Genomic DNA, 13,615 nt, shown 5'->3' with positions numbered 1-13,615 from the left:
ATGAGCTGTTGTCAAACACACATTGGTCTGAGTTCCTACCACATGAAAAGCCATGTGTATGACATCCAGGCATTTAAAGCAAACTACATTTTCGAAATGACTCATACTATAAAACATGATATTTTTCACATTCCCAAACAGCCTACTATTTAGTACGCAAAAACAGGTAACAGGATACGGCCATTGAGTTCAGTGCTAACTGAATCTATTTTTTCCCACTATCTGGTCAATGGATTAAAGATACGTACATGAGAGAACTCAGGCTGGGTAGGCAGAGAGAGGGTCCTCTCCAACACAAAACCTGGGGAATTCTGGGATACTGGGGTGGATGCCGAGGGGTGTGACTTAGGACCTGGGTCCGTGTCCATTGGCTCCTCCTTGCCATCGGATTGGTCCTCCGGAGGCATAGACGTGTCCATTGGTTCGTCGGCACCTGTGGGGTAACCAGAAGTCTATCACTGAGTTCTATTTTTCAGAATAGTCACTAAAACAACTGACATGTCAACTGGATAAAAGAAAGTTTAGTTACCCAGTTCATTTTCTTGTCCTGTCGGTGAATTGGGGACAATAAAAGGTGTTTGGCTCAAATTTTCCTGGGTGGGTGCTACAAAGTCAACAGAGTTCCTATAGGAAGAGAAGGAAAAGATGAATGCAACAATCATTCTTCCTCTGATGAGGACAAAACAGAATCGCTGGTTGTGTTCGGTAGGGACAAAATGTTTTGAAACGGTAAAGTACTACCTCAACTTGACCAATTGGAACACAGATTGTCCTATTGAACACAACCCAGGCCAACCCAAACAACAGGACAACTACTCCAGGGATGCAAACTCTTGAGGGCCCAAAAAGGTGACACTTAATTTTTGCACTGAAACATGCAGAAAAATCCCTGCCAGGGGGAAATGCAGGTATTAACTAATTAAAAACAACAAAGAATATGATCTACATGATCAGTATAAATATTGCACTTTGGAAAAAAAAACATCTTATTAAAGTAGAAATAAAATGAAACAGGCATTATATTTTTGCTCTATTATAGTGGCCAATATATACATCGATCAAGTGCACAAGGCTACGTGTGCAAAAATAACGTTCACTGAATAAAAATATAAATAATCCTCCCTCACTCACACGTTATTGTTTTTGTTGTGTTGAACTTGACAGTATCTTTGGGCTACAATGCACATTATTACATTGTACACTTTCTGCCTGTGGACATCTGTTCTACAATGTGCCAGCAAAAGTGAGAAAGAGGGAGAGTGTGTAGTGTTCCTTTCACCTCTATTTTCATTCTGAAAATTAACCACATACTGTAGAGGGGAAACATTAGTTAACATTTCACACAGATTGCCAGGGTCCAGTAAGCAACTAACGCGTTATAATTTGAGGAACGGCAAGGAGTCGAATATCAGTTAATACTATAGCGAATTGGTTAGGTTACTAATGTTAGCTAGCTAACGTTAGCTGTCTGACTTTATTAGCAAGCTAATTTTCACACCATAAACTCAATTACTTGATCAGATGAGTTGGCTAATGTTGCTCAATATTTCTCTGGCTAGTGTTGGTAAAGTAGGGGTAGAGCTTTAAAACACAGAAGTGCATTATGGGTAACGTAGTAAGTTAACTTTCGCTTTTGAATGCAGTTGTGTGTGACGGGGATGTAGCCGGACTGTTTTGCTCCGTTTGCCCACTATATTATTTTGTCATTCGGACTACCTCAAATGATGTACAAGTTTTAATAAAAGCTAACTACTTCAGTGGAATTCCAGGCTAACTTGTCATTAGCAGAGGATAAGATCCCCAAATGTGGGAATTACCCCAGAGCATTGCTCTGGCCTTGGAGCTAGCAAGTGAAGGCTCCCCTGAGCCGTCCTGACTACGTTCTGGAGGGGAGGCAAGAAAGGTAACACTAGCTAACGGATAATTCGATCCAGCTAGCAAGATACATAACAATACTAATACTTGTTCCTCCACACTTTCTCCCTCACCTCAAACTTTCCAAATGCCAGTTGTTTTTCGGTTACAGCTCATGAAGTACGCTTCATCACCTTCTCACCCCCCCGTCTCCGTGGTCAGGCTTCTCACCTAACGTTACCTCTTCGTTCTCGTTCAGGGCACGCGCTGCTCTAACTGACAAGCTGCCTTTCCAGAGCGCGCGCTGATGATGCAACTAGTAAATTGGTTGTCTCTTCTTTCTTCAGTCGCGTGCTGCGCTGCATTCTATTGTTATGTAAACGATTGGCTGAGCCTTGGATACAGACAGTATTGTTCCAAACGCGCATCACTCGATTGTTACAGCCAGTAGTGATCCAACACCCCCCCAAACTTTTCTCATCGGATCTACATGAGTCACGTAGGCCACCTATTTTGGCATCAAAACGGCAAATTTCACCGAAAGGTGACTAGTTTGCATCCCTGCAACTCAGTGGGAGTGTGCAGTATAGTGTTGAGGCGAGAGAGGTCTTACTGGGAGAGGCTCTCCTGCACCAGGGTGCCCTGCCCAGCGAGGTGCAGCAGATGCTGGGTGTGGGCGGGGGTCAGGGTGGGCACGCCTTGGTTCTCTGGCTCTGACATTGTGCTGTCCACCCCTGTGCCTAGAGAGAGAGAGAACTCCATTATCATCTGTTAATTTGTGATCAATTGTTCATGTCAACTGTTGATAACAGTTGTGACTGCTCGCCTTCAAATTGTTTTGTAAACAACAGACTACACTTGTTTTAACCTCTACCAACAAGAGCTGCTTGAACTGGAGAAGTACTGTAAGCCCTGGCAGTATATGTCTATAACACAGACAGATAGTTTGGATGGGTGGATAGATGGATGGCCCACCTGTCTTGTCAGTGTCGAAGAGGTCCTCTTGAGAGGACAGCAGCTCAGAGTCGTCCCCTTTGGGATCCTGGTCCTCGGAGGCCTGCAGGCCTTGGGAGTGGAGCAAAGCCTGGACACTCAGTTCCCGGCCGGCACAACCCAGGGGCTCCGACGAGCTGCTGGAGCTCACCTCCGACCTGGGGCAAGAACCAGACACTTTATTAAACTAATGCACAATTCCAAATCAACGCTTAGACCTTTTATTTACTTCTGGAGATCTGAGAGAAGTTGATGTGTAAGCAATATGGTGAAAATTCCACCTAGCCTGTTGGGCAAGTTAGATGTAAGCACTATGGTAATGAGTCTATCAAATCTTCCCAGAGCTCCACAGGTGCATAAGATATCGTCTAGGAGTCGATTTGGGATTGAGCAACAGAACTAGCATGTGTAAATCTGTGAGGAATGGATCGATCATTTTGGGGCCGAATCCTAGCTTTATAAAATGACTACCAATGTCCCACTAACATCAATGTGTGATTCACGTGAATCTTCCAATTAAGGTGTGCACTTTTCATGTTCAGATTCAGCCCTTCTTATTAAAAGGCCCAATGCAGACGTTTTTATCTCAATATCAAATCATTTCTGGGTAACAATTAAGTATCTTACTGTGAATGTTTTCAATTAAAATGGTCAAAAGAAACAAAAATAGCTTATTAGAAAAAAAACTATTTCCCAGCTAGGACTGTCTGGGAGGGGGAAACTGAAAACTAGCTGTTAATGGCAGAGAGGTTTGGAACTCTTATTGGTCTATTAACTAATTAACCACCTGGTGATGTCACCAGGCAGGTGAAAACTCCATCCCACCAAAACAGGCAGAAATTTCAGGCGGTCTTTTCAAACAACTCTTACGCTAGAAGGGCATTATCATAATTTTCACAATTTCAGTATTATTCAAACCAGATAATGATGAAATATATATAAAACACAGGAAATCATATTTTTGACTGCACTGGACCTTTAAAGCTTGACTCTCGAGCGCTTGTGGTACACGGAGGCTTTATGACTATATATGGTCTTGTAGGTATGCATCCTACCGATGGATATTCTCACCTCTTGGATTTGCTGTCCTGACTGCCTGAAGGCAAGCCCCTGGTTGTGTTCTTCTGTTCACCTGGTGACAACAAAACAATGACAAGTCAACAAAATATGTTTCACTTTGGTCAAGATTTCAACTCCAATTCACTGTAGCAAAACATTTTGCAACGGAAAATAAAAATATGTCTGTGTTCTTATTCTTCATGAACATGTTCAGGGTCATATTCATTAGGCACACTGCATCAAAACATTTTGCAACAGGAAATGAAATAAAAGCTAATTTCTTACTGGACAAGTTCAGGTAGTCCCTTTCCGTTTTCCTCAGAAGTTCAGTTTGTTGCCTAATGAATACGACCCAGGTAGTACCACCCTGTTTGCCCCAGTTTAAAATGGGTTTCCACCTACTAAACACGTCCATGGACTCAAGAGAAGTAAAAATAACTTAGTATTGTTACCTGGCTTGTTGTGTCTCTGGCTGTCTGTCTGGGCAGCAGTAGGGCCCTCCTCCTCCTGACTGTTCCCCACCACTTCACCCAGACCCTGGCTCTCAGAAAGCTCCAGAAAATCAAACTTGGACACTCCTCCTAAAATACACACAACATAAACATGCACAGCTCAAAATCATGATTCATGAAATGCAATACTGATCTGGTGATGAGAAAAAAGTGGCACAGCCTAAAAAGAATGTTTCCAACAAGAGCATCGATGGAGCATTTGAAAACGTACACAGCTACAGTATATTATCTCAGAGACATATCTCAGATGGTTATTTCTTTCTCTGTTAAAAACTGCTCATACCTTCAGACTGGGCGCAGTGTGTAGTGGAGTCCGCCCCAGACTCCGTGGCCATGTCTTCTGTAGCACACCTGATGGTGTCAGGGATCAAGATGTCAACGTAAAGCAGACTATTGCTGAATTCCAAACCGACCCTTAGCCTGCCCCCTACAACCTAGCTACCTCTGTAGATTGGAGGTGATTGGAAAGATATAAGCGTTATAGAGTCATCTTGCCTTCTGATTGGCTAGGTGGATATGTCACCATATTGGCTGCAATGGTTGAAACCAGAGTTTACATTTCACACTTACTATTTTCTGTGCCCTTAACTTAGCAGCCTGGACTTTTAGTGTTTCTGGATATGTCACCATATTGCGTCCACCTATCCAATCCTCTCAGATCTACAGGAGTGTCTAGGTAGTCGACAAGGGCCAGGGTCCATTTGGAATGCAGCATACTTCTCAAACATCTCAGCTGGCTGTCTCAATGCTCTTACAAACGCTTCAATTCACTGCATCTTGGTGACAATGTTATCCTAGTACCTACCTCCTTGTATTGGAGCAAACTTCTAGGACTTGACTTTCCTCCTGGTTGACTAAAGAAAATACATTCAATAGGTTTAAGACAGAATACAATGTCTGCTATGGGGAGACAAATGCTATCAACTGCTTTCAATGTTATCACAGAGAAACCAGCGCTATCAATAGGCTATATGCATGTTATTACTCTGATAATGGCTGCAATGGTTGAAACCAGAGTTTACATTTCACACTTACTATTTTCTGTGCCCTTAACTTAGCAGCCTGGACTGTTAGTGTTTCTGAGGGTACATTAGTTTGCTATAGGAGTGACCAACACCCCACTAAATGTTCCAAATCTATGTAAGCGACAGGGTTCGAACATGAGTTTCCTGCACACCAAAAGAGTGCATTAGCCCACTAAAAAGACCCAATGCAACTCTTTGGGTCCCAGGCGTATCAGAGTAGGAGTGCTGATTTAGGATCAGTTTTTCCTTTTAGATCCCAGTGAATAGGATTACATGGAGAGGGGGGAACTGATCCTAGATCAGCACTCGTTCTCTGAGATGCCTTATTCATACGGCCCCAGGTATCCAATCTCTGTCCTTTATGGTCACAGGTTGAGAGACCAACCTGGCCCGTTGTGATTGTTGTTCTGGACCCTCTCTGATTGGCTGTCGGTCTCGGAGTATCGATTTCCTGCTGGAGAGGAGATCAGCTCCTGGGGAGAGAGAAGGCTGGATTCAGTGGCCCTGTTCATATTAGAACAACAGGCATCACTCCTTCCCATGAAGTAGGACAAGTACTGATCTGACATGACTGGATTATTTGATGAAAACCCTGCTGTCACCTATCCAATTGTGTCAGTATTGACTCCATGGCAGGTAGGATGGAGGGATGCATTTTAAATTGATTCAAAATTGGGCCAAGTGATATTTTTTGCTCTTGACAACTGACTTGATATCTGTTATCCCCCCACTTCTAACATTAATGAATATGAGCTTCACAACAAAACCAGTCCTAGGTCAGTTGTAAAGAATAATAGAGGTAAGTAATGTCATGTCACAACCTAAGTTGATATGCCCCAAAGTTCCTTTGAGGTCATCGGACAACAAACTAAGGTAGCAGGAGGAACTTAGCCTGGGTGAGAGTCTGTTCCTGCTCTAGGGTAGTAGGAGGAACTTAGCCTGGGTGACAGTCTGTTCCTGCTCTAAGGTAGTAGGAGGAACTTAGCCTGGGTGCCCGTCTGTTCCTGCTCTAAGGTAGTAGGAGGAACTTAGCCTGGGTGCCCGTCTGTTCCTGCTCTAAGGTAGTAGGAGGAACTTAGCCTGGGTGACAGTCTGTTCCTGCTCTAAGGTAGTAGGAGGAACTTAGCCTGGGTGACAGTCTGTTCCTGCTCTAAGGTAGTAGGAGGAACTTAGCCTGGGTGCCCGTCTGTTCCTGCTCTAAGGTAGTAGGAGGAACTTAGCCTGGGTGCCCGTCTGTTCCTGCTCTAGGGTAGTAGGAGGAACTTAGCCTGGGTGACAGTCTGTTCCTGCTCTAAGGTAGTAGGAGGAACTTAGCCTGGGTGACAGTCTGTTCCTGCTCTAAGGTAGTAGGAGGAACTTAGCCTGGGTGCCCGTCTGTTCCTGCTCTAAGGTAGTAGGAGGAACTTAGCCTGGGTGACAGTCTGTTCCTGCTCTAAGGTAGTAGGAGGAACTTAGCCTGGGTGACAGTCTGTTCCTGCTCTAAGGTAGTAGGAGGAACTTAGCCTGGGTGACAGTCTGTTCCTGCTCTAAGGTAGTAGGAGGAACTTAGCCTGGGTGACAGTCTGTTCCTGCTCTAAGGTAGTAGGAGGAACTTAGCCTGGGTGCCCGTCTGTTCCTGCTCTAAGGTAGTAGGAGGAACTTAGCCTGGGTGACAGTCTATTTCTGCTCTAAGGTAGTAGGAGGAACTTAGCCTGGGTGACAGTCTGTTCCTGCTCTAAGGTAGTAGGAGGAACTTAGCCTGGGTGCCCGTCTGTTCCTGCTCTAAGGTAGTAGGAGGAACTTAGCCTGGGTGACAGTCTGTTCCTGCTCTAAGGTAGTAGGAGGAACTTAGCCTGGGTGCCCGTCTGTTCCTGCTCTAAGGTAGTAGGAGGAACTTAGCCTGGGTGACAGTCTGTTCCTGCTCTAAGGTAGTAGGAGGAACTTAGCCTGGGTGCCCGTCTGTTCCTGCTCTAAGGTAGTAGGAGGAACTTAGCCTGGGTGACAGTCTGTTCCTGCTCTAAGGTAGTAGGAGGAACTTAGCCTGGGTGCCCGTCTGTTCCTGCTCTAAGGTAGTAGGAGGAACTTAGCCTGGGTGCCCGTCTGTTCCTGCTCTAAGGTAGTAGGAGGAACTTAGCCTGGGTGCCCGTCTGTTCCTGCTCTAGGGTAGTAGGGAGGAACTTAGCCTGGGTGCCCGTCTGTTCCTGCTCTAAGGTAGTAGGAGGAACTTAGCCTGGGTGCCCGTCTGTTCCTGCTCTAAGGTAGTAGGAGGAACTTAGCCTGGGTGACAGTCTGTTCCTGCTCTAAGGTAGTAGGAGGAACTTAGCCTGGGTGACAGTCTGTTCCTGCTCTAAGGTAGTAGGAGGAACTTAGCCTGGGTGCCCGTCTGTTCCTGCTCTAAGGTAGTAGGAGGAACTTAGCCTGGGTGCCCGTCTGTTCCTGCTCTAAGGTAGTAGGAGGAACTTAGCCTGGGTGCCCGTCTGTTCCTGCTCTAAGGTAGTAGGAGGAACTTAGCCTGGGTGACAGTCTGTTCCTGCTCTAAGGTAGTAGGAGGAACTTAGCCTGGGTGCCCGTCTGTTCCTGCTCTAAGGTAGTAGGAGGAACTTAGCCTGGGTGCCCGTCTGTTCCTGCTCTAAGGTAGTAGGAGGAACTTAGCCTGGGTGCCCGTCTGTTCCTGCTCTAAGGTAGTAGGAGGAACTTAGCCTGGGTGACAGTCTGTTCCTGCTCTAAGGTAGTAGGAGGAACTTAGCCTGGGTGACAGTCTGTTCCTGCTCTAAGGTAGTAGGAGGAACTTAGCCTGGGTGACAGTCTGTTCCTGCTCTAAGGTAGTAGGAGGAACTTAGCCTGGGTGACAGTCTGTTCCTGCTCTAAGGTAGTAGGAGGAACTTAGCCTGGGTGCCAGTCTGTTCCTGCTCTAAGGTAGTAGGAGGAACTTAGCCTGGGTGACAGTCTATTTCTGCTCTCTTGCTTGACAATGGAGTGGGCAAAAACACAAACTGATTTGGTACCAGGCTAGGAGGAACTGACAAAAACAATACCCCTATCGTCTCCCCTCCCTGTATGACCGGAAAGCTTATTACCGCCTCTCAAAAGATCTCTAGACCTTTATGTTACAGGATGCAACATTAGTGTACTTGCCCTCTGAGTCACTGGTTCAAGCCCTGCTCTGGCTGGCTGTCCTCGGGGCTACTCTCACGATTCCCACGCTGCAGTCAGAAATGACCATCTTTGCATAGAATTATGGATACATCAAGTGACATTGGTGCAAGTAGGGCAAAGTAATTCTACAGATGGGCAACCTCCCAAGCCCCCAGTCATATATATCCTAGAGATATTTTAATCTAACGTTATGGCTCTCTCTCTTCATCTACGGTACTACTCCTGCCAGTAGACATGGATCATTTTGGCACAGGAGGTTTACTGTAACTGTAACCACAGTTGCTGGTTCAAGCCCATCTTCACTCGTTACCTCCCGCTGTCTACTGTACACCGTGCTACTCACCAGTACAGGGCTGTGGGAGGTGGCGGGCTGCAGGCTGGACAAGCGGCGGGCGAGCAAGGCGCGGTAGCTACTGTCCGGGTCGTCCTCCAGTGCCGCACTGTCGGGCTGGGAGTCCTCCACGATCAGGCACGGGTTCTCTGCATGGGGCAGACTCGAATCCAGATCACTTCCGCTAGGATCCATCGGATTATGGCATGCAAGGACAGCAGGTAGCGTAGCTGCTGCGCCAAAACAAAGAACGAAGGCAGATATTATAGGAACAACTTCCCGACTGTTAGGTAGAGATGTACACTATAATACAACTGAATCGATCCGTGTGGTGGCATGGACTTACAGTCCCCTTTCCGATAAATAGCTAGTTAGAAGACCACAACAGAATTTGCTAGTCTAACTAGCTAGCTACCGGTAACGACGTAGCCTAGCTAGCATTAGATAGTTAGCTAAGCTATCGTATATGTTTATGCCAAATATTTCCCCTGTGAATGCGTTTGCAGGTTTCCGATTTCGAAGTTCTGCTGCCAGAACAGCCTTGTTTACAAATATTACGATTTCGTGAAATATAGCTAGCTGTAGAGTATGAAGCTAGTCGTTTTGCTGTTCTATGTTTTACTCAGCAAGCGTCTCAAACCGCGTATGAAGCGTCCCAGATCAATCATAACCATCCGTATGTGTAGTTTCACCGCGAAATTGGAGAAAGGGGATGGGCTAATGAAATGATTGGGCTAGTTGTTGGACCACCAAGGTACCTAGCTAGCTATGCCAAAAGGAGACCAGCTCAAATTGTGGTTGCAATCGTAATTATGAAATATTATTTTTAGCAAACTAGCTAGCTAAGTAAATCAATATTATGCATGGCTGTTTTTTTATGGACTAGCTAACTAGTTGGCTCAACGTTTTGCTCTCAGTCATGTGCTGTGTTCTCACTTCCTAAACGTAGTTAGTTAGCTACGGACCTTCAAAATGCAATGTTGTGTTTGGGGGTGCAAGGCCCAATATCGGAAAGGAGGAGGGTTAGGGTTTTTCCGATTCCCTACTGGAGAGAACGAAATTGCTCAAAGTCAAAGGAAAACTTGGATAAAAATGGTGAAGAGAGAAGAACCAGATCTGCCTTCCCGTGTGGGTGGTAAATTGGTACTCCAAATGGGAAACGACTGGCACCCTACTACCTCCTCTCGCATTTGTGGGAGGCACTTTGTTTTAAGTAAGTTGATGGTCAGTTCGTAGCCAACAGATCCTACCCGCTTGTTTACAGCTGCGCTAGGGTAGGACAGGCTTCCGGTGTAGATTAAGACAATTGAGGCGGGGTGAGGTATGTCTTGGAAAACATACCTCAATCCAGGGATGAGAAATGCGTTGTTCTCCGAATTGGCCCATTATCCCAACTGTTAGACCTAGAAGATTGAACAAATGCAACAAACAAATAGCAGTTCAATCTTCTCTGTGTAACAGTTGGGATAATGGGACAATTCGGGCAACAACTAATTTCGCATCCCTGGATTGTAGCAAGCTACAGAGTTTTCATGAAGTAAGTGATGTACGGGAAACTGTCAAAGACAGTTCACACAGGCAACTGTATAGAACACCACATTTCCAGTGCAATAATTTAAGTGTCTGTCTGAAGAGACTAAAATCTAATTTGAGTTCATGTTTCAGAGAAACCAAACCTGCATCCGGACCACCCTGACTTTGCCCCATCCCTCTTCCTTCACCCAGAGGACTATGCCTCGAGTCCGAACACAGCTCAGACAGAAGGGAAAAGAAACCTGCAGAGCTATGACAGGGCGGTGAAGAAGAAGAAGAAGTGCCTTGACCTGAGTGAGGTTGGAGGTGCTGACCCGAGGGACAGTTATGCTGACACCACAGAAGAAACTGAAGAGCAGGACCTGGGCACCTGTGTATCGTGTGAGGTCCTGAGGAAGTCCTTAAATGATTTGCAGTCCAGGCATGATGCTCTGCAAGTCGAAGCTGTCGATCTCAGGGCGGAGAGAGACTTTTATAAAGAGAACGCATCTCAATCCTCTCTCTTTGTTGACACCTTTACAGACAGAGACAATCAAACGCATACAGTGAGAGAAGTGCCAAGCATGGCTAAACCAAATGGTATGAACCAACAATGTACTGGGATGGTTGAGGAGCCATGTCTTATGGAGGTTGAGGAGCCATGTCTTATGGAGATTGAGGAGCTTTGTCCTGTGAAGGTTGAGGGGGACTATGATCAAGTGTTGATTAAGGAAGAGGAACAACAGGTCCAAATAGAACTTTGTAGCCCCTTGGCTAGTCAGGACAAAGTGACCCATGTCTCCCAGGATAAACCTACCCAGCATAACAACATTATGAAGGCCACCAGGCGACCATGTCTGTTAGCCCAGGATAAACCCATCCAGATAGTCAACACAATGTCACTCACTAGAGTGGTAGCCTCCAGGCCCCCAAGCCAGGTAACCATGGATAAACCTATCCAGCTTGCCAAAACCAATGACCAATGTTTTGTGAAGGTTGAGGAGTCATGTTTTGTGGTTGAGGTGGACTATGATCAAATGTCGATTAAGGAAGCAGAGCAACAAGTCCAAATAGAAATCTGTAGCCCCTTGGCTAGTCAAGACAAAGTGACCAATGTCTCTCACAGGCTGCCAATTCATGTCCCCAAGGATAAACCTATCCAGCTTGCCAAAGCCGTAGTAGAAAGCCACCTAATGACTAACCATCTGCCTGGCAGCCAAACCACTGCTGAGCCTTTGCAGAAGACTCCTCTGTCAGCTCAAAGGACACCTGTTGCAGGCAAACAAATTCAGAGAAGCATAACAAACACAGAGAGGGATGAGTTGCTTTGGCTGGGCTACATGAAGTGGAATGTGCGTCTTCCTGCAAGCACAATTAGAACTGCACACAAGTTTCAGACGCCTAGGGCAACAGTGCAATACCTTCTACACGCAGTCTTCTCCCAATGTGAACTCGCTACCAGCAATCTCAAGGGCATTCCTGCACTGGGCCTTAACAAACTGGACCCGGACAAACTTTCTGCCATAAGACAGTTTGTCGCCACTAAGTTTCGCCGTTTAGACATGCGTCAATGTGGTAAAGACTGGGTAAAGTGCCGGCGCCAGATAACCAGCATGCTCAGGAACATTCGGAAGGAGGACAGGAAGACGAGGGGGCTCTCAGGAAACCTTTGTATGATAGAGAAAGTGGTAACGGATCAGAGTTTGCCCAGTCAGCCATCGCCTCCCTCATTCCCCTCGATCTCCCAACAGCACACAGCTGCCTTCTACAGCCCAACAGAAGAAGAAGAGATCCTCTGTCTCGAGAGTTAGGTTACACAATATCTGTAATGATGTTTGCATTTTCTTGTAATAAACAGTTTGTTGGGAGTAAAAAATATAATATGACTGACAATGTATATTTGAACTTTGGTTGATGTACATGTGGTAGAGTGGAGCTTTGAAGGAGTGATGTATGGATAGCGCACTGGGTTAGGTTAGAGTTAGAATATGAAGTGCTTGAGACACTGGTAGAAAACCTAAATGCAATCCATCATTATAACGTGGCACTCCAATCAGACCTGTCGGTGGCTATGAAATGGCCTCTTTTTCCTCATCTCCTTCCTGCTGGCTCTCCCCATTATGAGCACATTAGAAGTGAATTCCTGCTGGCTCTCCCCATTATGAGCACGTTAGAAGTGAATTCCTGCTGGCTCTCCCCATTATGAGCACATTAGAAGTGAATTCCTGCTGGCTCTCCCCATTATGAGCACGTTAGAAGTGAATTCCTGCTGGCTCTCCCCATAATGAGCACGTTAGAAGTGAATTCCTGCTGGCTCTCCCCATTATGAGCACGTTAGAAGTGAATTCCTGCTGGCTCTCCCCATTATGAGCACATTAGAAGTGAATTCCTGCTGGCTCTCCCCATTATGAGCACATTAGAAGTGAATTCCTGCTGGCTCTCCCCATAATGAGCACGTTAGAAGTGAATTCCTGCTGGCTCTCCCCATTATGAGCACGTTAGAAGTGAATTCCTTCTGGCTCTCCCCATTATGAGCACATTAAAGTGAATTCCTTCTGGCTCTCCCCATTATGAGTACGTTAGAAGTGAATTCCTGCTGGCTCTCCCCATAATGAGCACGTTAGAAGTGAATTCCTGCTGGCTCTCCCCATTATGAGCACGTTAGAAGTGAATTCCTGCTGGCTCTCCCCATAATGAGCACGTTAGAAGTGAATTCCTGCTGGCTCTCCCCATTATGAGCACGTTAGAAGTGAATTCCTGCTGGCTCTCCCCATTATGAGCACGTTAGAAGTGAATTCCTGCTGGCTCTCCCCATTATGAGCACGTTAGAAGTGAATTCCTGCTGGCTCTCCCCATTATGAGCACGTTAGAAGTGAATTCCTGCTGGCTCTCCCCATTATGAGCACGTTAGAAGTGAATTCCTGCTGGCTCTCCCCATTATGAGCACGTTAGAAGTGAATTCCTGCTGGCTCTCCCCATTATGAGCACGTTAGAAGTGAAACCAAAGGTGGATAGAGTCTTTCCATAAGGGAGCTGAGTGAAATAACTCATACACACATTTTCAACATAATATACTAGGTATATAATCTGTACATAGGTGAAATATTTTATTTCAAATTATTTTAACAGGATTTGTGTATGCCTGGAGTTCATTCACTCAGCCAGTTTTTTGGGGTAAAGATTGCCAACGTTTG

General features: G+C 45.8%; 2 protein-coding genes across 8 annotated transcripts in view; one reads left to right on the top strand and one right to left on the bottom strand.

Moving 5' to 3' along the window:
• Nucleotides 1–9,131, bottom strand: part of LOC106587750 (TP53-binding protein 1) — a 39,186-nt gene extending 30,055 nt beyond the window's left edge. For 4 of the 5 annotated variants that reach the window (XM_045708993.1, XM_045708994.1, XM_045708995.1 and 1 more), the window contains exons 1-10: nucleotides 8,922–9,131; nucleotides 5,829–5,916; nucleotides 5,224–5,272; nucleotides 4,702–4,769; nucleotides 4,359–4,487; nucleotides 3,919–3,979; nucleotides 2,830–3,005; nucleotides 2,468–2,594; nucleotides 530–624; nucleotides 249–433 (exon numbers count right to left, since the gene is read on the bottom strand). In XM_045708993.1, the coding sequence (XP_045564949.1) occupies nucleotides 249–433; nucleotides 530–624; nucleotides 2,468–2,594; nucleotides 2,830–3,005; nucleotides 3,919–3,979; nucleotides 4,359–4,487; nucleotides 4,702–4,769; nucleotides 5,224–5,272; nucleotides 5,829–5,916; nucleotides 8,922–9,104 (1,161 nt within the window). In that variant the 5' untranslated portion in view covers nucleotides 9,105–9,131. Of the gene's footprint in view, nucleotides 1–248; nucleotides 434–529; nucleotides 625–1,988; nucleotides 2,061–2,467; nucleotides 2,595–2,829; nucleotides 3,006–3,918; nucleotides 3,980–4,358; nucleotides 4,488–4,701; nucleotides 4,770–5,223; nucleotides 5,273–5,828; nucleotides 5,917–8,921 lie in introns of those variants that run through there. The other variant, XM_045708997.1, reaches the window with a different exon arrangement.
• On the top strand, nucleotides 8,936–12,302 carry LOC106587752 (uncharacterized). 3 transcript variants are annotated; one of them, XM_014176380.2, is made up of 2 exons: nucleotides 8,936–9,130; nucleotides 10,575–12,302. In XM_014176380.2, exon 2 carries the CDS (start codon nucleotides 11,006–11,008, stop codon nucleotides 12,230–12,232), a length of 1,227 nt encoding a protein of 408 aa, XP_014031855.1. In that variant the 5' UTR covers nucleotides 8,936–9,130; nucleotides 10,575–11,005; the 3' UTR covers nucleotides 12,233–12,302. The 3 variants fall into 3 exon arrangements, with proteins under 3 accessions (XP_014031855.1, XP_045564962.1, XP_045564964.1); XM_045709006.1 differs by lacking the exon at nucleotides 8,936–9,130 and adding an exon at nucleotides 9,846–10,122; XM_045709008.1 differs by lacking the exon at nucleotides 8,936–9,130 and adding an exon at nucleotides 9,882–10,122 and having other exon boundaries at nucleotides 10,635–12,302.
• Nucleotides 12,303–13,615: the final 1,313 nt, after the last annotated feature.

The sequence above is a fragment of the Salmo salar genome, chromosome ssa26 (genome assembly GCF_905237065.1).
Source record: "Salmo salar chromosome ssa26, Ssal_v3.1, whole genome shotgun sequence".
Lineage (NCBI taxonomy): Eukaryota > Metazoa > Chordata > Actinopteri > Salmoniformes > Salmonidae > Salmo > Salmo salar.
This window is presented reverse-complemented; position numbering and strand designations above follow the sequence as displayed.